Here is a 27,214-nt window from a genome sequence, read left to right on the forward strand (position 1 = left end):
TATATCTTAAAACAATGAAGTCGAGTCTCTAAAAATATATACGCATTACCTTTGCACAAAGTCCTTCATTCAGCAACAAGAACACTTGCTGAAAATCAGGGACACTATGGTGAGTAACAAAAAATCTAAACAGGCGCTAGAATTTTTTTAAAGTAGCTGCATTCAGTCCTTCACAATATTTCATTCAGTAGGTAGCACAGTCTGAAAAAAATCATCCCTCTAGCTTTTACACACTTCAGACAAGTAGATGACACCTACGTGTCATGAGCAGGCAGAAGAAGAGGGACCTTTTCTCTTCAGTCCACTGGGGTATTGGCAAGCCTTTGCAGATGCATTCACCACAAAAGAACTTGAAAGCATTCAGGAATCTTGCCTCTTTTGCCTCTGATCATTTACTTCTGGAGCAAAGCTGTAAACAAGGGAGCAGATGACTAACCCACAAAGAATGCTATGATCTTCAACTATCAAAATGAGCCTGAACAACATCTAAGTGAGCAGAGCTCAAGATACCACTTCACACAAAAGACTGACTTGGTTGACTGCAGTAATCCCTTCTGATTTCTTCGTAAATCTAATGCACTTTAGATAATTGCACTACAGCATCATTTATTTTCTAAGAAAGTCAGTACTTGGCCTGAAAGTTGGTCAGAAATGTTTTCATAAATGTTTTTTTAAATGCAAGTCTGGTGTTACAGTTAACAGTCCAGACATTTTTTCATTTTATAAAAGTGGAAACAGTTTAAAACTTGTGAAATTATCCTCTTTAAACACCAGAACTGCTCTGCTTCCAAAGTTCAAAGTACAAAAGATAGAGAAGTTTGAAACTGAAGAAAAAGCTTTCTGAATGGCTGCAATACTTAAAATGACCCGATCCATCATTTTTGTCTTTATTAGCATTTAAACATTTTCCCTTGTGATCCTAGTGAAGACATTCTTTTCCTAAGAAATAACTTTTGGAATGGGTTTGCTCAAAGTGACATTTGAAAGAAAAGAGGATCTCTATATTTAACTGGTCTCTCATTAGGGGTACCTTTTGCAGTTTATGCAGCCACACAGGAAAAGTATGACACATCTACAAGTCTTTTAAATACCTCCAGGGATGGAGACAACCACTTCCCTGTTCAGCCTGTTCCAATGCTTAACCACCCTTTTGGTGAAGAAATCTTTCCTAATATCCAATCTAAACCTTTCCAGGTGCAACTTGAGGTCTCTTCCTCTTGTCCTATCACGTGCTACCTGGGAGAAGAACCAAGACCCACCTAATGATAACCTCCTTTCAGAAAGTTGTAGAAAGCAGTAAGGTCTACCCTGAGCCTCTTTTTCCGGGTTAAACCAGCCCAGTTCCCTGAGCCACTCCACAAGACTTGTACTCTAGACATGCAAAAAATCAAGTACTGATATTTTTGTTATAATCTTGCAGGTACTCCCATATTTTCAAGATTCTCAAAAAAAAACCCCACCACACTACGAAAAACAATGATGAACTGCTGAACATGGAAAGTATTGCTTCAGCAGTCTTCTAACTTTGGCTCCTGTAATGAGGAAAATTAAAAGCTGTTCCAAATATCCTCCTGATTAATCTTCATGCTAAGCACAGTGTTGGCAGTAAAGATTCTAGTTTAATCACACCACACTTGATTAAACTATTCACAAAATGGAAGAAATACTAAAATGATAAGTTGACTTTCTGGACTTTTTTCCTGTGATGTGCATTGCATGGACTACCAGTAGTGCTAGATCTCTGAATATGATCAGGATTAGAAGAGAATCTTTTGAGGTGAAGAACAAGCTCAGTTCTGTGTACTTCATCAACACAGTCTGAGGAATGGTTAAGATGCTTTGTTTTGTTATAGTCACAGGAATATATTTAGCCAAGAATTCATAACATTAACACACGCACATGAAAAAGATTTTATAAATTTTTTAGAAGTGTGTGTGAAGAAAGGGGTCTCATGAATTATCATTAGTAGTTGGCTTTTTTCAGCTAATAAATATATCTTACTAGACTGATGGAACTACCTCTCCCTCCCACTTAGAACCTTGACAACTACAGCAATAGTCAAATTAATATTGGGATACTCTTAGTATTGTTTCTAATTTCTTTTAAAGTTACTAACAAACACATGGATATAAGCATAAGATCCACTGAGTAATAAATCCAGCATGAATACAGCTGGAATAGTAAGATCATAAGGATAATAACTTATGGGAAGATTTCTACCATATATTACAACTTGTTTTGCCTATACTGCACTTATGAAAAGAGAGGTCAGACTTGCCAGAATAATTGGAAATACATTAAAATTTATCTGCCTTGTTAGATTACACCTTGCAGTGGCTTCCTGTTGAAGGAGAAGGAAGAAATCATTCTGTGTTTTTATGGTCTTTCCACAGCAGAAAGTGCAACCTCTCTTATTTCACAGTATGGGTTACAAGCATTCGTTGTCCGATTCAAAACAGAGTATTTCCAGGTTAATATAATAAATGATGTCTTTATTATCTGTGAAAAATGCTAAAAGGAAGGAAATTTACAAAGTTCAGTTTATCAAATAGGGATGTACTTTACACAGCCATCAATCCTCAGATGGTTTCTGTGCAGTCTGCCATGGTAACTTAATTTTATCCAGAGATTCATCAAACACCCATTTTAATCACTCAGCTAAATTCAATACCTTCTTCTGTGGCATTCCAGTATCGTGACATTTCAGACATCTCTGTCCCAGATGATCCCAGTACTTCCAGTGTTTTGACATGTACATGTACATGACATAGATGAAGGCTATATTCACAGAATGCTTTCACACAGAACTTCTCTCATTTGCCTCTAAAGCACCTTACTGACATTTATGCAAGTGTTAGAAAATCGGCGGATTATGTCTTAGGCATACATTTTTTCATTCAGTTCAATGGCACATTGGAACGATTTAACTATTTGTTAGTTGGTTCCTTTCAAAAAGCAGCAGCTGTCAAAACAGACATGATCATGAAGGGACAAAATAATTAATTAGGCAAAAAAATAACACTGTACTTAAAGCCAGTGTTCTTATTTTCTCTGCAGAACATGTGTAAAACTGACAATTTAAAAATGGCATGTCTAATAGCACAATGGGTTTATACCCTATTAAGGACAAATCAGTAAACATGAAGATCCATAAAAGCCACTGAGCATGAGTTATGCAAGGTTATTTTGGATTGGTATTTTAACCTTTTGTTAATTATCCATATATATATATGGATATTATATTTTCTTGAATATTCTTGAATTATATTTTCTTGAATATTCTTGAATTATATTTTCTTGAATATTCTTGAATTATATTTTATTTTCTTGAACATGTAGTTTTCTCTATTTTGTATTAGTTTTAAACTTGCATATGAACTGAGATAATATAGATGAATACAACCAGGACCTGTTATAAAGGACTGTTAAAAATGTTACAAATGTCAAGACTATAAATCAACATATTTCCATTGCTTCTTGTCAAGTTACCTTACCTTTTACTATGTTTACTCTTATGGATATGTCACAGCAACATGTAGTTTTCTCTATTTTGTATTAGTTTTAAACTTGCATATGAACTGAGATAATATAGATGAATACAACCAGGACCTGTTATAAAGGACTGTTAAAAATGTTACAAATGTCAAGACTATAAATCAACATATTTCCATTGCTTCTTGTCAAGTTACCTTACCTTTTACTATGTTTACTCTTATGGATATGTCACAGCATGCAAATTCAGATATTTAACTCAGCTACATTCATCAGCTAGAGATCCAAGGATCCTCATAAGCACAGTGGAAAGAGAAGAGTTTCCCATTCTGTGCTTCACAGCAAGAACACATCATCATGATTCCTAGTCTGCCGGCAGAGAAGTACTTATGCTTATTTAAATGTCCTTCATCATGCACATTTGAAGATTAATGGACACCAACACTCAATTTATGGACTTGTGCTGACTCTATAGGCTTATATTCCTCTAGGTTCTATACAGAAATTCTTAGCAAATTTATACTTTTGGGAATTGACCCCAAGGCCACTAAATGTAAAGGTAACTTTTCCAGGGTGATCTATGAGCTTTGAATCTACACACCTGTTTTCAGCATTAGTGGCCCTAGTTTTTGTGTTTATCAGTGGAAGTACTTGACAGTGAAATAAAAATAAAAGCTTCTCAATGGGTTTGCTATTTAATCTGTATCCATTGAACAGTTAAGTAAGCAAGTACAACATCTTTCAAAACATACTCAATGACTTCTGCTATTGTTGTAAGCACTGCTAATGTTTAGGAAAACTGAAGTGTCTCAAAACATTTTGGAAAAGTTTTAACTGGAAGTACATGTGGCCTGGAATGAATATCATGTTAGATTTTATTACTCTCAACATTTCACAAAAGGAAACATTGCTTTAAAACAGTACTTTTAAGTCCACCAGCTTTTATTACTCTTTTCTGCCTGAATATCAAGCCACAAAAAAATAAATAAATTTCAGGCTTGTTTAATTACTGCAATGTGAGTGAGCACCAACAAAAGTCTGTATACGATTTTCATTTGTTTCATCTTACAAAAACATCATAGCATCAAATTTCAAATAAAATATTCTCGAATATATTAGTTGTTTTTAAAATGCTTCTTCTGGTGTTATGCATTAACTGAGAAACTTTGAGTTTATTCAGACAATGTCTATCTGTACACTAAGATATTACATTTTTGTCCTATTCAGAGAAGCAATTTAATTGTATGGAATATGAAAACTATTATGATGATGCCTGTAGACTCTGTGTGGAAGCATGTTTTTATTTGCAGAGGAAAGTAGAAGTACCATGAAAAAAATTTTTTTAATTACAGAGCTACTGCATTATCATTTTTTCCTGTCCTGAAAGTCATTATCTAAAGAAAAAAAATTATTTCAGGAAAAAAAAAAGCAACTAACAAGTGAAATTTAGTGTTAGAAGCTGGGTGCTTTAGCATAATTTGTGTGTTCAGTTTTGGGTTTCATAAAAGAAATGCACAAGAGATGCTCATTAATCTTGTCTTTAGAGGTCAAAACCAACTCGTCTTTTTTTACAAGCCAAGGTGAACCAGTGGTACAAATCAGGAGTCAGTACACAGTTGTCAGCCGAGAACTATTTTCTGTTTCAATACTCAATTCATTTGGTTCAGGTACTTGTCATAAAACTGGACCAAGCTGTTAAAAGTACCACATATTTATACAACAAAGTTTTTTTCTGACTTAAGCTTATATATAGAAAAAAGTCAGAATCTAAAAACAATTTACCTAAACATGGTTTCCTATGTCAAATGTGATATTTTATCTTTACTTACCCTTTCTGTGATAAGTCATTACCTTGGTACTCACTTCACTTGATTTAATCCAAAAAGCCATGAAAATAAGCATGATCCAATTCAGTAAGCCTGCTTACTCCCATTTTTAGTGAGGAAAATGTTTTCTGCCACACTCTCTCTCCCATTCAATTTCTCTACTTGAATTAGCAAGTGTTTTATCAAGGTATACAGACCTGCTCTTTAATTCTGCAGGCAAGAGTGCCCTCTAAACCATAGGCATGTCAAGCCTTTGCACAATTATAACTGAACACATGCTGAATTTTCAAATTAAAGTAAAATATATATATGAAAACAGTATAAAAAAAACTGCTAGAAGGAAAGATGAGTTTATGTAAAAGCCTGATGACTTTCTTGTTTTTAAAATTTTCCATATCTCAAATATTTGCAGTTTTGATTGATGCTAGTATCATTGCTCTTTCCTGCCTAACTTGTCATTTTCGCCGCTATCAGCTCTATAAAAACTCACACAGTTGACATTTACCTTTGTCTTCCCATTAGAACTAAGAGAAGGAGAGTTAAATGTTTGACATGTTTTGTACTGCTAACCATTCAAGTATAAATCATTTCATTACTTATTAAATTATCAGGAAAATGTTTGCTTTCTGCAATGAGATAATAATTAGTAAATTATGCTTTATATGACTTCACATACACTTGATTCACCATTCATTCCTACTGTTCTTTTTTTCTTTTTAAGTTCTATGTGTCAGCCAGAGAAAAAAGTAATTCTTTTCATTCTGCCTCAGCATTTTTCTTCATTATTTTTGACAAATGTAAGTTGATCTTCCTAGACTTTTGAAATGCAACCATTTCTATCAGATCTTTGGATGATAACAAAGATTGATAGTGCTTCATGTAACAGGCCAGAGCATCACTGAAGGGTAATAACAAACGTTAGAAGAAACAGTCATTTAAGGGTATATCGAGAAAATGTCAACATTATTATGCCAGCAACAGCACAATCACATTCGGTTTCTTGTGTTAATATATAGGAAACCTACCCTTTGAAACTTACTATCTGTGAATTCTGACAGTTTGTTTGCAATTATCATTCAGAATTACTCATTTGTAAGAGTGAAAATGCTACAGTGCCATAATTATTGAGATTTGAAAACAGAAGAGTAGTGTTTTGATTTGTAAACATATCATCACTTACCTTCTCTGCTGATTGGGCCGTACCAAAAAAGATCGGAATAAAAGCTAACCAAATTATGCAGGTTGTGTACATAGTAAATCCAATGGGTTTTGCTTCGTTGAAGGTTTCTGGAACCCCTCTTGTTTTAATAGCATAAACAGTGCATGTGACCATCAAGAGAATACTATATCCAAGGGAACAAATGAGAGAAAGATCTGAAATGTCACATTTGAGAACTCCCCTGGCATTTTCTGGTTCAAGTGTCCTCTGCTCTCCATAGTCTACGATGGTATGTGGTGGATCAATAGCAAACCAGATGAAGACTCCAATAAGCTGCAAGGATATGAGACTGAAAGTGATCACCAGCTGAGAAGCTGGACTAATAAATTTGGGAGCTGTGACAGATTTTTTACCTTGTTCAAATATTCTGTGAATTCTGTTTGTTTTGGTAAGCAAGGCAGCATAGCTGAAACACATGCCAAGTCCTAAAAAGATCCTTCGAAATGAGCAGACTACTATATCAGGAGTTGCAATCATTAAAAAAGTAATGGAGTAACAGAGAAAAATCCCAGTCAGGAGCACATAACTGAGCTCCCGCCCAGAGGCCCTGACGATTGGTGTGTCGTTGTACCGAACAAATGTCACAATCACAAAGGTGGTGGCAATTATGCCGAGAATAGCTATGAAGACAGGCACAATGGCCCAAGGAGAATGCCACTCCAGTTTGATTATAGGGATAAGCTGGCAATCCGTACGGTTAGCATTTGGTCTCTTATTAATGGGGCACAGTTCACAGTTGAATTCATCCACCTGGTAATGATACCCCTCACAGCGCTCGCAGTGCCAGCAGCAGGGCACTCCTTTCACCGTTTTCTTTCTTTCCCCGGCTTTACAGGGCAGGCTGCAGACAGATGCTGGATGAGTGTGTTCTCTGTTAGCCCACTGCATGTCTTCTACCTGTGGGTATAAAAAATTAATGAGCCTTCTATTTTCCTTCATTTATAATATCCTAATCCTGGCCACAGGTTTGTCATAAATCACTGTATACTGACAGAACAAATACAGTTTACCATAATAAGAAACCTGTTTCTTTCCCTTGCATTGACTTTATAAAAGTGTTAAATGATTGTGTCTAATAAATCATTCATGCCACAGGCTTGATGAGTGTCATTAGTTTCTATTTACCTCTTTACTGCTGACCAAATTGACATCTGTAAAGATATTTATTGACTCCAGGCTAGTTAAAAAGCAAAAACCCCTGCACGCAGTGCTTTAAAAGTTAATCACATGCAAATATAAATACCAGTAGTTCTCAAACATTTAATTACAAAACAAGTCTATGCGAGCTCCAGAGAAATTTCTGGTACAGTAAAGAAAAAGATTAAAAACTCCTTGCATCAGCTCTGGCAGAACAAAGGGTGTCAGAAAAAAAAAATCTCTTCCATGAATGTGGATATTTTACATTTTCCCACCTTCCAAGTCTTGAAACGCTCAACAGTGTTTTGTTTACATTTCTAGAAGATTAAAATGAGTATATACTTCTTTCTGAATAATAATGGAAAAGGATGTGATGGCTAATACTCTATTTCTCTGGATTTAAAAGTTCAGGGATCCTATTCAAGTATAGGACAGATGTACATAATGCAGTCTTGTTTTAGAAATCCCAGTTTTCTCCACAGAAGCATATTAACAAAATACACAGTTTTTTCATCCACCTATCTATTCTTCCTGCATGCCCTCCAAACAAGAACTGAATAGGAAACTTATGAATTTAAGCATTTCCTACTTAAAATTATCAATCAGTTTGGTCCCAGCTGTCCTTAGCCCACCCATAGTAAAACCATGTTCAGCAGAGGTCACACCAAATGAATCAGAGCCACTTGTAGGCACCAGAATCACCCTGTGTTGCTCCCACGGCCCACCTTTCATTCCCTTGTTAAGTGTTGAGTACTCAAGGACAAAGGACTTGTCTTGTTCTTGCCTATTAAGTACTGAGCACTTTTGTTTCATTTGGAGGCTTTATTTATGAGTGAAACAGCAGTAACAAAACTTCGGACATCAGGAATATTTTCATTTCCTTCTGGAGGAGGACAGAATGAGGACAGCTTATCAAAAAGGATAATTTTGGCCTTTAAAGTTTATTTTTCCAGCAATTTTTTCAATGAATTTGAGAGGAAATCACAATGTAGCATTGCCAGCCTTCTTTGCCTTCCTCGGAGATCCAGAGCACCAGTTACAGCACTGTGCAGGGTGAATAAAGCAGCAACAAGCAGACAGGCTCTTTGTTTCTTCTGTGCCCCTTCAGTGTAGGACTTTCCTGTTATTCTCCACTCAAAGGGACAAACAAGGGACCACACAGTAACAAGGAGACTAGAAACGCTCATACAACCAGCTCTGTGCACCCTCTGTGTCACTCAAGGACCTCAGTGAGAGTGGATTAGTCCTGAACCCACAGAAGTTAAACAGATTTGATATCAAGGACTGTGACAACTACACAAAATACATCATCTGGTGACTATGGAAGAGAAAGGAATTTTATTAAATGATTCTCCCTAAAAATCCACAAGAATAACCCAGTTTTGCATGAAACATCTTTGATAGAGCCCCAGAAGATCATGTGACATGTTGAAAAAATATTCACCTCTGCTTCGATCTCCTGGGTTTAATCAATTAAGTTCTCAAAACCCACATAACCCCTACTGTTTCAGCTAGTAGACATGAGAGAAAACATGTTATGATGAAATCAGCATGATAGGACAGACCTATTTTCCTTCACATTATTATTAGGAGAATAAATACATCAAAACTTCTGATAATGGGGGCAACCATGGGCCATGGTCATTAATCCAGACCTGCGGATAAGTTTGGGATGACTCAAAAGAGAACAGTACTACATATTTGCCAGATTAGAGTACACAATACAGAATCATCAGGAGAGTAGACAACACCTTATCCAGCATAAATTTAGCATGTCATGGACAGACAACATCTCATCTGGCAGGAAGACTGACAGGATAAAGCTAAAATTTTTTAAACACATTTGACCTAGTAAAGTGAGTTTATACCAGATCAGCATTTAATACCATGAGGTTACAATGTTTCTTATCTAGCATTAAGCATTCTAAAGTCACATTTACTGTACTGTGAATCCATGGCTTACATAACTACAGAGAATTCCTTTTTGTCTTTTGGAATTTCTACCTTAACAAAAATAAAAATCCTTTAACGGAAATTTATGATTTCAAATACTTGTTTTGACAGTATTTTAATTGACTAAAAACATGCTTAAAACCTCTTCCAGGTTGTCAAAACATTAGAGTGCTGCAGGTTACACAACCCATTAGCAACAACTGATAAGAAATTCCTATTTCTGAATCTCACTGTTAAAGATACATATTCTGTTTTTCATTCTAGTACATGTGACACACAAACTACAAAACATATATTTTCCAGCATGGCAATATAAAGTTATGAATGTTGGAAAACTCATTAGCTAAAGAAAGGTTTTGTTCTAATAAATTAATTATTAATATACGCACTATTAGCTGTTAGCAATGGAACAATACAAACAAGAACAGACTCTTAAAGCATAAAAAAGCTCTAAATCCATGTAGAGAATAGCTAGAATGAATGGCTGAGGCAGGTGTATTTTACAGGGTATAAAAGTCATGTTTCACAATCTGTATTGTCTGGGTTACTTTTTTGGGCAAAACAACACATTTAGGGTGACCGAAATTTCTCAAAAAAGCTCTTAAAAAAACGTTAGGAGTTTTTGCTCATGAGCTTTTTATTTAATTTTCTATCTAAGAAGAAAGAGAAGATATATTCCCAAGAAACATTGGCCAGTGTTTGAAAATGGCGATCCCTTTAAGATAGTTGCATTTCGGAGAAAATTCTGGCATTGTAGGATTTTAACTCTCAGTAGGTGGAAATATGGTATTCTCCCATGAACACAACCATCTGACAACTCAGTTTATAGCTACATTAGCAAGCAACAATGCATAGTGAAAACCAATCTGAGGAGCAAAGGTGTTGACTCTGAGGGCTTGATGTTCACAGTGGTCTGTATTTGAAATTAGAGTCGGCGGAAGACAGTTGTATTGACCTAATTTTGACATAGTTCAGTGTACTGAACACTGGTAATGATTAACAAAGATTAGAATTTCCAGAGGATTGTCCTTTTGAAAAGCATATTCTGTTTTCATTTCAGCTAAAAGCAATCCAGTTCACATAGCTCAAGACCCACTCCACAATCAGCTAGTGTGCTAAGTGAAAATAATAGTAGATTCATTTCAAAAGCAGGCTCTTGATTGAAACCAATATGCTAATGTGTATACACACTCAGACAATACTGTAGTAGAGGCAGAGTAGTGGGCAGGGGAAACTATACCTCAGAGTGACCACTGTGTGTTTTTATTACACCTGAACAGGCCGGTTAAGGGTTTTTCTACATGCAGAAATTAATAACTCAAAAGTCATACTACTTCTGGTCATCTGATTCATTCCCAACTATTCATTCACAACCTGCAGCAGTCTTTGCCTTTATTTTTGAGCTATTATTTTGCATAATAAAAAGGTAATCAGTAAATCACAAAACGTAATTACAACTATGGCATTAAAGCTCTATCAGTTCTTTCAGACACTGAAATGTATATATCAAAGGCCACAGCTTCTCAAAACTGTGCAGAAGATTCACCCATGTCATTATTTTTCTCTCTTTGTGTGCTAGTACTATTGATCTCACTTCTTCTCTGAGATTAACTTCAGACAATAAATGACAGTAGAAACTGTTAAGAAACAAGAAAGCAAAGGAGGATCATTTGGGAACATAGAACAAGGGACACCGTATAATTTCCAGAACTGCTGAAAACCTGTAATAGTTAAACTTTAAAGGGAGTTGCTGGATGCTCAGCCTCTTCTGAAAATCATATCTTTTTTATGTAGACATAAACATTTAGCAGTGAAACTTTCCAAAGTGCCAAGGGGAACTTGCTCAATACAGCAAATTAATTTAAATGAGAGTTAAGTGCCTTGTCTGTTTAAGTGCTTTTGAAAATTCCACTATGTTTCCATCTGCAATTTTTACAATCTAAATACTTTGGAAAACCTGCCCCAAAGAAGAAGTTCAAATGTTATGAAACTAACTTCAGGGGAACTTTACCTAGGCACACATTTCTAAAAAATATTCTCATGCGGAAAAGAAACTGACAAAAAGGCCAAAGCCAGACCCAAATAAAAATGAAAAAAGGACAGAAAAGAAGGGGCTTTTTGACATTGCAAAAGAATTAAGTCCTGTATCTCTTCAGTCCTTACTGATCAAAATGTCTGGGTCTGCAGCACTCTTTATACTGCTCAGACCCTGCCAAAGCTGGGTGAGTCCCAGATTGCTAAGTAGCCTTTGGTAAACATGGTTTCTAGAAGACTTATTTTGTCACCGTTTTCATGTGACATCTTCTAGCTGCTATTCACTACATACAATACATGATGAGGCAAAGTTCATTGCTCAGTGTATCTGAATTCACCATCTAGGTCAGCTGGACTGCAATAGCCTGCTCTGTATCTATTATTAATAGCTTAAACGTTATTATTAATTTTGAGTAGCTTCTCTGAATTTGGAAAGTGTCTGATTGATGTGCTATTATGAAGTACCTACATTTTCTACTATTCCGATACCTACCAGAGTGAAAACATCAGAAATAGTATGACAGCATGTCTGTAAGACACATATTCATTTTCTATGAAATGCACCATGATACAAAAAGAGAATGGCTTCATTGCTATTTCAATGGGCATAAAAATCATCTCTACATGAGATATCTGCCTGATGGAGCTGCAATTTGCTTTAATGTGCAGCACTAAGATTCATAGTTCACTAAGCCATTAAAACATAGACAAAATGCCATTTCATATCAAACCAAGTAAGTATCTCTGTCCTTCATGAACAATACAAACACAATTCCCACTAATATCTAATAATAAGGCTAAAAATTAATGATGTGAGAACTCGGCTAAAACAATATGAGATTTACATGACACAGTATGAGTAGCATATTCACATTCCTGGCACCTATGTTCTTCCAATAATTAGGCAACTCACTCAATTATCAATGCCCTCAGGAACCAGAGGAGACCGATCAAAAATGCTACTAATAGGACAAATATAATTTCTGAATAATGTGTCAAATTTATGTGTACAAAACCTCTCTGTTTTCCATTCTTAGTTATCATGGAAAAATTTATCACTTACTCAATTCAGCAACCAATGAACAATACAAAGACACTTGGACAGCCTTCAGAGAGTTTATTTCAGATGCCATTGGGTCAGTTAGATTTCAATGTTTCCAATTATGCTGTATTATCACTTGCAGGAATTTGTGTTTTTTCAGTGCCTATCTCAGAATGAAAAATATGTGTTTAAGTGTATTATGATAATGAATGTAACTATAAAAGTTCTGGACAAAGCAATGCGATTGGTACATTCTACAAGAATTATGGGAGGAGACAAACATCTTATTTTGTAGTCAGTTAGCCAAGACCTTCAAAAGCATCAAGGCTCTTACATAGGAATTTGTATGACTTTTAATAGATATACAGATTCTTAGTTGTAAGAATTACAAAGAGCTGAAGTATTACTTCCAGCTATCACTAAGAGATTTTCTTATTTTTGTCTCAAGCTCCTGGAAGTATTTATCTTCTGACAAAAAGGTTCATCAGAGAAACATAACAAGTGAGTGAATTAAGGTGACCACAGGAAGGAAGGTGGTATTATTAGTGGTGCTACAGGACAGTTAAACAGCTTTGGTCTCTAAGCTCTGATACAGACTGACTCCCTCAACAACCTTGGGCAAGTTATTTAACCTGCTTGAATCTCAACTTTTCAGTTGACTGGAGAGAAGCTATGACGCACATGGGAGCAGTAGAGATGCTTCAGTTTAAAATGTAGGTAAGAAGTTCAAGTAGGGGTATAACTGATATCCACCCCTCAGGTCTGGAAGGGTTTTTCCCCCAACAAATACTTATATTTTGGAAAGTTTGATGAAAACAACTTTTACTTTTAAATCTGAGCAATATTTTTTCAAATAATTAACACCAGAAACATCATAATAATTCTGTACTTCCCCAGCATGTCAAAATCTTTCTTGTCATCGTTTCCAGAATTGCAATACCATCAATCTCTGAAACTACTAAAACCAAGATAATGTGTTTTTAATCTTCTGGACATATTAACAAGTCATTCTTGGCTAGAGCAAAAGAATTAAAAGGATGCTATGAGGTAATACATAAAAATAGAAAAGAACAGTGTAAAATATAAAGTTTCTTATGCACATTAATAGAAAAGGTTAAATACTAGCCTTACTTTGTTAATGCAAGAATGTTATTTAGTGTCATGATACTGCAATTTTACCTCAAAGAAGCCAATCCAACTAATTAAGTCATATAATTCATAACTGCTGAATACTTACATAGAGGAACCCACTGTGGTACCCTAAACCAGGGAATAATCGTACCACTGTATAACAATCTACAAAGAGTGCTTATTAGTGCTATATAGACTTTGAACCTCTGTCTTAAAATGCTAGCCTTTATATACTTAGGGATGCATTTAACTTTTTTCTTTTTTTTTCTTTTTACTTTTACTTTTCCTGTGGTTTGGTGTGTACTGATGGACTACACAGGTACTGGCCCTAACAGACTTTTGGTACAAGGGTAGGAGGAGCTATGATGTATTACCTCCTACAATTTGCCAAACAACAAACATTAATGCAAATGGAACACCTGGGAAACATCATTTTATTCTCAGATGCCTTGGGGAGTAGACTAGCAAAAAGTGCAGTGATTAGCAGGTCATCAAGTAAACAGCTACTGTTACTGCACTGTGTAGCTATCAGATGGAATTTCACAGCAATGTAGTAAGCAGTCCTATTCAATATATGCAAGGTTTTTTTCTTTATTGAAAGAATGAATCACAATTAATGTTCAAGCACCTGTTTCTGGAGATAGCTTCTCTATTTACAAACGAGACCAAAAAAACCCAAACCTAACAAATTGAAAGAATCCAAACAAACAAAAATGTGCCACCACAGAAATAGTCTATTCAAGATGATATCAGCAGACTTCAGATTTTTTGAAAGTGCTTTCAGTGGTCTACAATCGATATTTTGAAAGCATATAATTACTACCAATGTACGGGACTGCAAATCAGGTTTCCACAGTTATTCTTTATGCAGACAATTTTCACAAAGACAATCTCTATTGTGTATCCTTACCTAGAGGTTCTCAGTGCCCTTACTTATACCTGACATGCACTTGAAGAGAATTTAATGAGCATTTATAAAAATTATTTATGATATACATACAGGGATAGAAGACATTATATGCTACCAAAAGCAGACTGTGCCATAACTTTGCCTATATAATTAAGTATGGTCAAAACCACTCAAATTAAAAAACAAAACAAAGCAAAAAGAAAACCCCAACCAACCAAAAAAATACCAAACAAACAAACCACAAAAAAACCCCTTGTCAGATATAGGTTTTGAAAGAAATGCTATTTTGCGAGGAAACCTTCTACCATCACTCTTTTTTGTCAAGTGACTAGTTTTTACCAGCTCTAGTACTAAGGCCATTTGAACCATAATGCTTGGAATTACATTTTTCTTCCTGCAGCTGCTCATGCAGGCTATGCCTGCAACCATACCTTAAAAAATTTAGTACTTTGAGAAAAGAAAGGAGCCTAATTCTGGCAAAGAGTTTTTTAACATCACTTTCTTTGTGCCTGGAGAATCTCCTCAGTTCTGCGCAAGGCCCATGCCATCACTAGTTTAATAGCCTAGGTGCCTTTCTTGATGGAACTTTTAATATCCATAGGAAATATGCTCCCTTTCAAATCCATTGCTTTTAGCTGCAGTTACCTAAGTTAGAATTGACCTGTCCCAAGCCTAGTGCTCCATAGCTACTATGTTTCCCTCCAGCCTGTGTCATATGCCTTTCATTCCCAGTGGTGCTATAACTCTCCCCACTTTACAGCTCTGCGTAGGCAGAAGGAATGCAAAGGGTGAAGCATAGCTGCCATTTGACTTCAAAGGAATTTTATATAGATTTTTTCTTTAACCTTTAGATGAAGCAATTTCATAAATCTCATTGTTTAATAAAAAATATTCACCATGTCATGCTTTTAATTATTATATCGGTTAAAGGTGAGTTTCTTTATTAAAACAAGTCCACAAACTTCTTTATGATGACCTGTAAGAAATATGTACCGGGCTAGACCTTCAGCAGACTTAGATCAGCCCAGTAACTTTAGTACAGTTATGCCAACAAGCTTATAACTCATACATATATTTATTTCTTAAAGAGATGACCTGTGACTCTTTTTGTTATCTTTAATATTTAATTATTTTAAAATTAGAAATTAGACAATCATAAAACGCCTCAGTTCAGTATGAAAAATAGATGCTGATGGATTTGTTTTAGCTTTAATCATACCCCATTTTAAAAAAAATGGTTTAATCTATTTCTTGTTTTTGATCAGTGCAAAAGGTGCTGTGCATATGAAACTGAAAAATTAATGCCTCTAAATTCCATCCTGCACAACCTTTCCCACAAAATAATACCAACACAAAGATAATATATTCTTTTTATTCCCACACTGCTCACAGACCAAGACCTCAGTTGCACTATGGACTACACTAGTCTCAATCCTAAAGAATTCACAGTCAAACCGTAAGATAGAGCAGAACATTGGCAGAATACAAAAGAGAACATCCTAAACCCGTAACAACACCAATCAGCATGACAGTCAGCAGCCATAGCATACCTCCAAACAGGGGCTTTGAGGAAACTTTACCAAGGAAAGATTTTTAATGAGGGAACTGAAAGAAGAGAGCACGGCAATTTTGCATCTATTTCCTGAGCTTTCCATCCAAGCATAAGCAGCAGTAAGACAGAAGCACAAAGACAGTGGCCTCTCAAACAATAACATAAAACAGAGCTGGAATATCCTGTGATTCTGTGCTTCTAAACAGTGTTTGAACAAAAGTGAAACACTTCATATTTTGAGAAAAGTTGTCTTCACCTCAGCAGCCATGTACCTTCATTGACTGTGACAGAGGAACACACAAGTTTGGTTGAGATGTAGAGATCAAGTTTATTTCCCTGTCTCAAGAAGAGAGGCACTATACCTAAACTGTTCCTGACATATTTGTCTAACCTCTTTTTAGGAAGAAAAAAAGCTGTTAATATGTGTAGCACATTCTACCCTGAAGCACTTCAAAATCCTGAACTCCAAGATGTATGTTTTGGCGTTACTTTCAGGTGGTTTCCCATAATAGTAGCTCATATCTTCTTTACCAATTCCTCTGTGTCAAGTGTCAGATCTTTTCATTATAATAATTTTTAATTTTCAGCACTGCATCAACAAAAGAAAATTATACTGGCCCATTCAACACAATTCCACCTAGGTAACAAACCACATACAAGAAAGTGTGAAAGTCTGAACTAGTTCCGAACAGGCAGTAAACAGACTGTGTTTTATACTGAGATTTAGAGCAGCAGCAGAAGAGCTCTCTCTGCCAAGTCTGTGCTGCTGCTTAGAATGAAGAGTCGATAATTGAATTGAAAATTCTGTGGAGAGACTTAGCGATCTGGAAGGCACAAAAACAAGCATGAGGAAGAAGTTTAGCAAGAGAAAGTGCCACACAGCACATTTAGTTAGGGGGGAAAAAAACCCCACCAAAACAAATCAAAACCATAAGTCTTTCTTACTGAGGAAAGTAAGATGAACATGTTCAAAATGAAAGGAATTCAGGGGCTTTCATATGGACTGAACACATTGAGATTTATTCTACAGTGCTTACAGAGCTGAGGAGACAGAAATCTCTTAAGACTTTATGGGGAAGTATGGAGAACTTGCAAATAGGAAATCTAGGGCTTATACTCAGAAAAGGGAGGGGAAAGAGGAAGCCAGGGAATTACCAATCACTCAGTTTAACTTGAATTCCCAGAAAAATCCTGAAATAAACAAACACATTTCAAAAACACAGAGAGAACAAACATGACAAATCACGGCCAAAAGGGATCTGTCAACAATGAGCTGTCACATTTCCTTCAGTGAGAGGGTAACAGGCATCATGGATGCAAGGCAAGCAGCCAGGTGTCATTTATCTTAACATGAGAAAGATTTTTGACACCATCTCAAATTACTCTCTCAGTCATAAGCAACCTATTGAAACAGATCTAGCCCCTACGGCCCAGGGGCAAATTATATCAGAAAGCTGTGGGAAGATAAAATTTGTAGTTGATTCACTGTTAGAAGGTAAGGGATGGCACAGGGTGGAGCCTGGAAAGCTCTATTCTTAGTCTGCTATTATTCAATACTTGTAATAACCATTCATTCAGTTTGGATGATAAAATAGAGTATATGGTGATCAAATTTGGGCAGTAACACTGGAAAAGGTTGAAGCTATGCTGAAGGTCAGGACACTTATTCCAAATAATACTGCAGAGTCCGAAAAAACGAAGCCATACAGTTTAACAGGGACAACTAACAGCACATTAAGGGTCAGGAAGGACAGAGAGATAGCAGCTCTTCATACAAAAAAAAAAGATATTAGAGCTCTAGTAGATTATGATATATTGAACCAATGTCATACTGTTGCAAAAAGGGCAAATGCCATCCAGAGAAACGCAGATAGATACAATAATCTTTCCCCTCTGCTCTGCCCTCATGAATACATGAAATGATGTTTCTTCTGTACTCTGCACTAGCAAGAATTCAGCCAGAACACTTTCTGAAGGTTAGATCACTCTGTTTCACTTTGAAGGAGAATCAAATGGGGAGTCCACAGGAAATCAGCAAAGATCAGAAGCAGGTCTAGAAAACATGATCTATGTGACTAAATTGAACAAATTTCTGTTGTACAGCCTGAAGAAATAACACAGCCTAGGAGGCAAAACAACAGTCTTCAAATACATGAAAAGGATGAGGATGTGCTCGATGTACACTGAATAAAATAGGTAATGGGCTTAAGTTACAGCGTAAAGTCAGGTATTTGTAAAACACTTCAGAGTGATAAGGGTAGTTTAAAAATGGAAGACAGTGCCTTCAGAGGCTGTAACGTCTTCACACAAGTACAGAAGCTGTTAACTTTAAGCAAGGGCTAGAGAGCCTCTTGAGATCCCTTTACCTTTCTTCTCTACTGCTAAGTCAGGTTTCAGGTACTAAATACTTTGAGAACAAATGAAAAGCTAAAATCATAACTAGGCCAAATAAATAGAAAAATGTCAATGTATTCTCCTAACAGGTAAATTCTTTAGACTGTCCTTTGCAATTTTACAGATATCTATTTAGGAAGAGGAATTTTTTTATATTTATAAGAATAAAGTAAATAAGAAATGCTAATGATCACACTTTCCCTATGTTTTGCATAATTAATGATGCATTTTAAATATTTTATGGTATATTGCTTTTGATTACTGGGTAAATGCTTCTCTAAGAAGCATTTGGGAAAGAAGATCTAAGCAAAAGATATCACCACTGCCACAATAGTAACTGTTTTCCACATAGACATAAAGGACTTAAATCAGTTTGGGAAGTATGAAGCACTTAGCATGTTAAAAAGAAGGCCAATTTGGAGTCCTGTATGTGAATGGAAAACTCTCCGAGGATTGACAGAAAAGCTGTCCTTGTCTACTAAATGTGATGCACAACCTGAAGCAAAAGCAGATCCTAAATAAGTAACTAAGTTTATAAACCAAGTAATCTCTCATGGAATTCCACTAGAACTCTTGCTAAAGGCATAGATGGTCTTGTATTCACTCACAAAAGAGTAGGAATCCAGTTGCTTGTATCCCTCCTAGCATTTGCTCAATGCATACAGGACATTGTCTTTGAGGAAATTATTAACAAAGAAATCCACCAAACAAAAATCACAATACAACTCACCTGCTCCAACCAGCCCACAGCACTGGAGATTGCCCAGTCTCCTGGGCAAGGCAGCCCAGAGCTTAATTATCCTCATCATTAGAATCTTCCAGCATGTCTGCACTAGATCTCTTACTGTAATTCAAATCCACTACTTCCCCTAAGAACCAAATTATCTATGCCTAATGTTTGTTCTTTTCCTGAATAATCTTTTGTGTATTGAAAGAGATTAACGTAACTCCCCTCAGTGCAGTCTTCTTCAGACTAAACAATCCTAGTTTGCTTAACCTTCCCTACATACTTTTAGATGCCTGATCATTATCATTCCTTGCAGCTGGACTCTCTCCAGCTACTCTACTTTTACAAGTGAAGTCACAGTTCTGCTAACGAGGTCATAGCACTGGAGGATAGAAGAATTTCATCACAAGCAACACATTTCATTCTCTGCCTAAAATGTATTAACACAACCTCACCATTAAAACCAGTTATACCATTTTGGAAATGCAGAAAATAATTTGCTCCCTGTCTTTAAATAATCTTCAAAAGAAAAGTTTTTTTAGGATTTATCAGGATGAAAAGCACAGGATAAATATCATTCCTGTGAAGAAATTAAAATAATACTACTGCAAGATTAAGAGAATTTGCAGCAAAGCAAACAAAAAAAAATAATCATATAGAAATGTTCTGCTAACTGCTGATCTTTCATTATATCATAACCACTGAATGTCTCTTTTATTTTCCATTTAATGATTTTTAATTTAGGAGTTGACTTACAATATGTAACAAAAATGAACAACAGTTAAAGTCATTTAATCTATCATTTTTCTTTTTAAGCATGAACATTTTCCTTCTAAGTTTAAAGGACAACTCGATTCTCAAATGACAATACATATATAAATTTCAGGGGAGACAGCAGAAATATGGAAGAGGCTGGGGAAGAAACATACTCACACTCCACGTTTCACACTGGTACCTCACAGTGCAATTCACTGCAGACTTGCTGCCAGTCATGCATAATCCAAACTACCTGCTATGCCCAGTAGCTGTTTGTCTATGCTAAAACTCACATTAGCTTGTACCAGAGGAACAGCAAACCCTGCTATGTAGTCCCTCTTACAAATGCAGAACTTTCCAGGAATGCATATAAAAGCTCCTGCAGTCAAGAATCCTGTGACAAATCCACAACCAAGTGTGCAACTGCAACTCCATACTTCATTTGAGAAACCTGACTTTCACTCAGCATGGCAAGGTGCAGAAAAAAAAAATCCCTATTTACCCTAACTCTCAAGTAGAGGTTGTTTCATTGGCAATCTGATATCATTCTAATGAAGAAAAAATGGTTATTGAATTTCAGGATATTTTCTTAGTAGTTATATTTTATCCATTTTCCTTTTTTTTCTCTAGAGAATCGGTGAAGAAGTCTATTTCATTGGGGGAAGAAAATCCCCACTACTAGGACCAACAAAGTAAAAACTTCAGAAAGATGGTAAGTCGGCATTCTTCTTGGGTTCTTCTAAGGTCATTGGCTCCGGGATCCAAGTTCATTTTGATTTTCAGTCATGTCTGAAATATCATCTGTTCTACTATGGGCACTTCTCAAAATTATTTAATGCCTTTTCAACATCAGTATTCTGCTTATTTCCCCCCATTACAAAGCTTTGCCCATGAATACAATCTGTAACTTCAAAATTCAAAAATCCCAATTTTAGTCCACATTTCTTGTATTCTTCTCTCTTGTCTACACTATGCACCTACTGCAGCCTACTGTTGACTTATCTCTTACTATTGGTCCTTAGTTTCATATTGACCAAAGATACTGAGAGTAGAGTAGAATAAATCCTGAGTTATACTTATTGACCAGTGATTATCAGGATATTCCTGAATCGATCAGGAATAGCTTTGTAAAATCAAAGTAGTCTAAAATCCGTAACAGTCTCTTATACTTTCAACCCTGTGTAGAACAAAGGAAACAGCAGTATAATTTTGAGAAGAATAAAAGAACCTAAAACATTTTAGCGTGTCTCATTGAGCTTTATTTTTAACCCAGCATCAACAATTTTCAGTCAGATAACATGGATAGAGTGTAGTTTGAACTTCACTGCCCCATTACACATGGGCAGAAGAACAACCTGCAGGCCATATGACTGTCATATTCTGTTTAAAGATATAATTATATACAGCACTAAGTGCTCCTGTTGTGTATTTCACTGTAGTGTGTTCTTTTGTTAAACACAGGGTTTAGGTTCAGCAATTTGAAAACATCTATCAATTATATAATAGCTACCACAGGAAAAAAGAGCCTCTCTGGCTTCTTTAATGAACTATAGTGGCCTACAGCAAAGCTTGAAACTTATTTGATGCAGTTACAGAAAACATCAGAAGCTTCTTGAGTCATTTTATTTTACTGTGCCACAAGAAAGGGAACTAATGCATTTTGAATCTGTAACTTCCAAAAAGAATTGACTCATTTCAGTGTTGATGGTCTCCTTCATGATTTGATACAAGACAAGAGATCTAAAAAAGAAATCAAATACTGATTCAAATCTCTTTGTGGTCTGGCTGCCTGAAGGGAAGCTCATTGTCCTCATGGGGTTCCCAATTTTTACTAGTTCACCAAACACTGTGCTTAAGGCTGATGATGATTATGGCTGTCTCTCTGATAGTTCATCACTTCAGTGTAATTCTAATTTATGGTTTTCTTAGTCATAAATCAAGATCATTACAGAAAAATGGATGCCCCTGAGTCATTTACATCCTCAGTGCATACACTCCATAAATCTGAAAGCTTACACATCTTATTTCTTTTGTCTTTGAACAGAACTCTTGTGCTTTGGTGAAAAAGAACCAAAACAAACAACAAAACAAGCACAAGTGAATTCTGTCTTTAAAATTTCACTGTTTTCATGTGAAACATAGAATCATTGAATGGCCTGGGTTGTAAGGAAGCTTAAAGATCACCTAGCTCCGACCCCCATGTCGTGGACAGGGACACCTTCCACTAGACCAGGTTGCTAGTCCCTATCCAACCTGGCCTCGAACACTTCCAGGGAAACATAGAGTGTTTTGATAGGACAGGGACCCACTAGACCAGGTTGCTAGTCCCTATCCAACCTGGCCTCGAACACTTCCAGGGAAACATAGAGTGTTTTGATATGCTTTGGTTTTTTTCCTTACGGAGCAGTATCACATAAATGGATATCCACTGAAGAATTTTAACTGCATCAGCTAAATGCAGGATTTTGAAAGCAGCAATAATTTTGTCTGCCTAAAGTATCATCAATCAAAGTTACTAATGTGGAAGAACATGGACTTGAATCTATATATTTTTTCATGTAACATAGAGTGTTTTGATATGCTTTGGTTTTTTTCCTTACGGAGCAGTATCACATAAATGGATATCCACTGAAGAATTTTAACTGCATCAGCTAAATGCAGGATTTTGAAAGCAGCAATAATTTTGTCTGCCTAAAGTATCATCAATCAAAGTTACTAATGTGGAAGAACATGGACTTGAATCTATATATTTTTTCATGTTGGGATCTTTAAACATAGATTTTGGTAGACCAAAACAATGTCTAAACTTGAAATGCAATGTGAGGATGTTTCAAACGGTATTTAAAAAGGTGGGTTTTTTTTTAAAAAAAAAAGAGTATTAGATTTTAAAATTTGTATTTAAAAAGGTGGGATTTTTTTTAAAAAAAAGAGTATTAGATTTTAAAATTCTTTAATGTTTCAACTTTTCTTTTCCAACTGGCATTTAGGTTTAAAAATAGAACATTTTTTAAGAGGACAAAAAATGCCCCTCAGAAATGAACCAGAATGAACTGAATCGGTTTCTAAGGAAAGGAGCTGAGAAACTTGTTATTAAAACTTTAGGACTGGGACTATTTCCATTTACTGCCACTGACAAAAGCCATCAGTCAACATCTAGATCTAGCCCTTATTACAACATGTACAATACAGAGCACAGTTTCTAAGAGGAAATTTATTATTAATCATAAAAGGAACTTGATTTCAAATCATAAGTACCAGGAAAAGTAAGCTTGTTTCTAACAACTTTCCTCCTACAGAGGTTACATGGTTGAGAGCTCAAATTTGTTAAACCCACACATTCATAGGGAACTTTTATGTGTGACCTGGTATGCAAAATGCTGCTGCAATATGATAAAACATAACTTCTGCAGAAACAGCTACCTTTGCCTGGGTTTTTATTCATTATGAACACCAGAATATTTTATTGGAAGAAAGGTATTTTAACTATCAGATTTTCCTGAAAAATAAGTAATATTTTTTCACTTATTAAAAAAAAAATTAAGAAAGCAAACAACAAAACCCTGACAGTTAATGTGTCGTCAATAACTGCAAGTTTGAAGGCAATTATTTCTTCCTTCAAAATGATACTAGAAGTTTTCGAGTTCTGGTTATTTCCAGTACCTTAAGACCATTTAAAGTCAGGAAATCTTAAAGAGTAAAAGGACTTTACTAAAAGAAGTGTAAATTTACATGGTCAGACTCATCAGACAACCAGGTTCTTGGAGATTATAGCTTGATCTTTCTAAATAGCTGCTTTCAGTTTCCTTGTGTCAAGGAGATACCTTATTCAAACTCCAGAATCACACAAAATTTTAAAATTTTACATTCATTATTCCTTTTAATTTAATCTAACTCTACTGTATCTCTCAGCATTGTCATGCATGTGTTTGCTTTGTAAAAATTGCAAGAGTAGTACTGATCAGTAATCACGAAGTTCTTGTATCTGGAAGCTATAGCTACTTCAGATGAAATCTAAAAGGTCAGTCTGCCTGAGGAGAGCATTAATGTTACTGAGGCCTACAGGAAGAAACAAGCATCTCAGCTAGAAGGGTCTCTGCAACTGGTGAAGCCTGCTGAGAAAGAGCCCCTAAGGGAGCATGACACAGAGCTTTTATCTAGCCAGAGTCAGCACTTTCTGCCCAAATGGAAAACCAGCACTGCACCAGGAAAAGAACAAGTCTGAAGCTTGACTACAAGGACCCTGCAGAGTCAGTGAAAACTTTGAGGAAACAGAGACACCAGCAGAGGAACCCTGAATCCTGAGGGTTGGGATCAGAAACAGGATCAGGACTGGGTGAGGAACCACAGCCCCACACAACAGACCTGCAGACAAAACCCAACATAAAACATCTAGAGCATCCTAAGGAAAAATGAAAACAAAAAGGTAGGAGAAATGAGGAGATCAGATTTTAAAAAAAAAAAAGAAACCTTTTGATCGAGTTATTCAGATGCAAGATGTTCTAATCTTAGTTACATTCATTGGTCCAAAGGTTGAACTGTACCACAAACCTAATACTTCCGTGATTTATTTTTCGTCATAGAAAACTAACAGATTAATAAAAACTCTTAATTTTGTGAAGCACAATACCATCTGTACAGATGAACGCAATTATTAACACATAGCTACAACATATTACCACACAATTTGAGGAATAAATATCTGTAAAACCCAGAGTAGAAGGATCTATGAAGGCTATCTAGCTGACAGATATTCTCTAAAAATCACGGTTGCATGTGTCTCCATTAAGAGGAAACTGCAGGAGAAAGAAAGATACAGTGGGAAAAGTATTATATTTTAAAAGCATCTCCGTTATAAAACAGCAGGATAAAAATTGCTCTGCCATCTTAATACTGCTTTGCCTTCAATAAATATAGATGTTTTCACACATACTAATCAAAACATCCACTGTGTTCCCTCTGATTCATTGGCAATCAAAGGCACTACCTAATTTGCAATATGATGATTTGGAGTATTGACAATCGTTCACAAAGATTACTTGGGTTTTATATATTTTGTCTAGTCAGAGGAGGCAACAGCTTTGCAGCAGCAGAACATCATCTGGCAGTTAAGTACCATCGACGTGCTAAGTAAGTTCAGTGAATGTAGAAACAGATGGAAAGGAACTGTACCACACCTATTACAACTTCCTTCTTCATTGTTACTGCACCTGTGCCTGCACACACTGATGGAGACCAGAATCCAAAGACCTAATGAACTTTCAGAAAAAAAGACCATTTCATCCCTTTAGAAATCTTCCAGGCTTTAGGCAGAGATGAGCAAGTTGAGAAACAGTAGTGAGAGGTAGGACAAGAAACATCTCCCTGCTGTACCATGCACAAGAGGACTAAGCCTTATGTGCCTACTCAGATCCAGGTCTGTGTGAGCCAGGCATGTGCAGCAGAGCAGATGAGGGTGGAACACAAGCAGGGCCCTGGCACAAGGCTGGGAGCAGAAGCACCTGCTGCAGAGAAGTGTGTTGGCCCATTCACATCTCCACAACTCCACACATGAGACAGAGCTCACCTGCGAGTTTGAATGACCAGTTTTATCTACCATATGCCCTCATGGAGGTGAAAAAAGAGAGGCAAACAACATCCTAGCACATCCATTCTTAATGGGTGTTAATGAGGGGTGTCGTGTTAGATTTGTGGCAAATGTGTTTAGCATGGTGTGGTTTCAGTAGTATGAGTAGTTGCCAATCTAATCATATTTCAGAGAACTCCCCTAAGTACACACATATGAGGCAGAAATAATGGGACTGAAAAGATATATGCTGAATGAAAATTTAGCAGTCTGGGGAGATAGAAAAGGCAGATTAGAATGGAACTAAAATCAAAGCAAATTCTTGGGTAGCTTTTAGCTACTACTATGTAACTGCTAGATTAGTATTTACATATATGCAAAATATCTGCATCAGTTTTTGAGTTCATTTAATAAACACTGACTTTTCAGAAAAATTTAGCAATTAAGAACTGGAATGTATTCTAGAATAGTTTTGATAAGGATCTAACTGTAGTGTTTTCCAGAAATTACTTTCAATATTAATCTAAACTAGTCTAACCATTTTTTTCCCTTCCATGCCTTTCAACAGACAGACATCAGGTTAGTGAAGGGACATAACACTGCCACACAATCTGCTACATGCAGTTTCTGTTGGTAGGCTTTTTTATATTTGGGCAGAAGAATCAAATAAATGAGTCCCTGCCAAATAGTTACAGATATAAAATGGTAGATATGGTAAAGTGGTTTAACAGCTGTGGCTGAAAATGGGGAGCTACATGTGTTAATGTGGGTAGCACTCAGATAATTATTGCAAAATATTCTTAACAGGAGAATGATTCATAAATATTTACTACGCTGTCTTTGTTACCTTTCATCAGCAACCTCTCACATGGAAAAACAGAGATGTTTGAAACCTGCTTTTTATGGTTTGATTAAAGTCACTGCATAAACACCCTTTGGGGAATCTAGTCATCAATTCCCACTGTTGCCCTTCTCATCAGCCATTAGTAAAACAACACTTGATATTTCACATTTGCAGAGCTATCCAAATGGCTAACATAACTCAAGAAAAACATGTAAATATTGCATAGCTAACAAAGAAACAGACTAACTTCAGTTTGCTTTTTTCATGACTCTTAACTCTCTTCACATGAAGCCATCTTCTGACAGAAAGAAGTGCTTCGGACCCAAAAACTTCTGAAGTTACAGCTTGATGCCTATCTGTCATACAAACATTGCACATTATATTCTCTAAATTTTGTTGGGATGGTGATTTTCAAAACAAATATAATTTCATGCACAGGTGGGGCTAAACTACCCCAAAACTTGCAAAACACATTAAGACAGCAATTAGAAACACCATCTAAGAATGGGTAAGTCTGATATTAAGTAATAAGGGATGATATAAATCCAAGTTATCTATACAGAAAGCCACCAAATTCTCCCTTTATATTCAAGAAATATTTTTAGTGCAGTTATCATTCCAGTGTTTTAACTA

General features: G+C 36.0%; 1 protein-coding gene across 1 annotated transcript in view; it reads right to left on the reverse strand.

The window, feature by feature from the left end:
• The window catches only part of LOC103798820 (metabotropic glutamate receptor 8), a 319,111-nt gene that overhangs the window by 32,977 nt on the left and 258,920 nt on the right, over window positions 1–27,214 (reverse strand). Inside the window, exon 8 of the mRNA XM_009071105.1 lies at window positions 6,500–7,435. Coding sequence (XP_009069353.1) covers window positions 6,500–7,435 — 936 coding nt within the window. The remainder of the gene's footprint in view (window positions 1–6,499; window positions 7,436–27,214) is intronic.

The sequence above is a fragment of the Acanthisitta chloris genome, unplaced genomic scaffold, assembly GCF_000695815.1.
Source record: "Acanthisitta chloris isolate BGI_N310 unplaced genomic scaffold, ASM69581v1 scaffold1280, whole genome shotgun sequence".
In the NCBI taxonomy this organism is placed as follows: Eukaryota; Metazoa; Chordata; class Aves; order Passeriformes; family Acanthisittidae; genus Acanthisitta; species Acanthisitta chloris.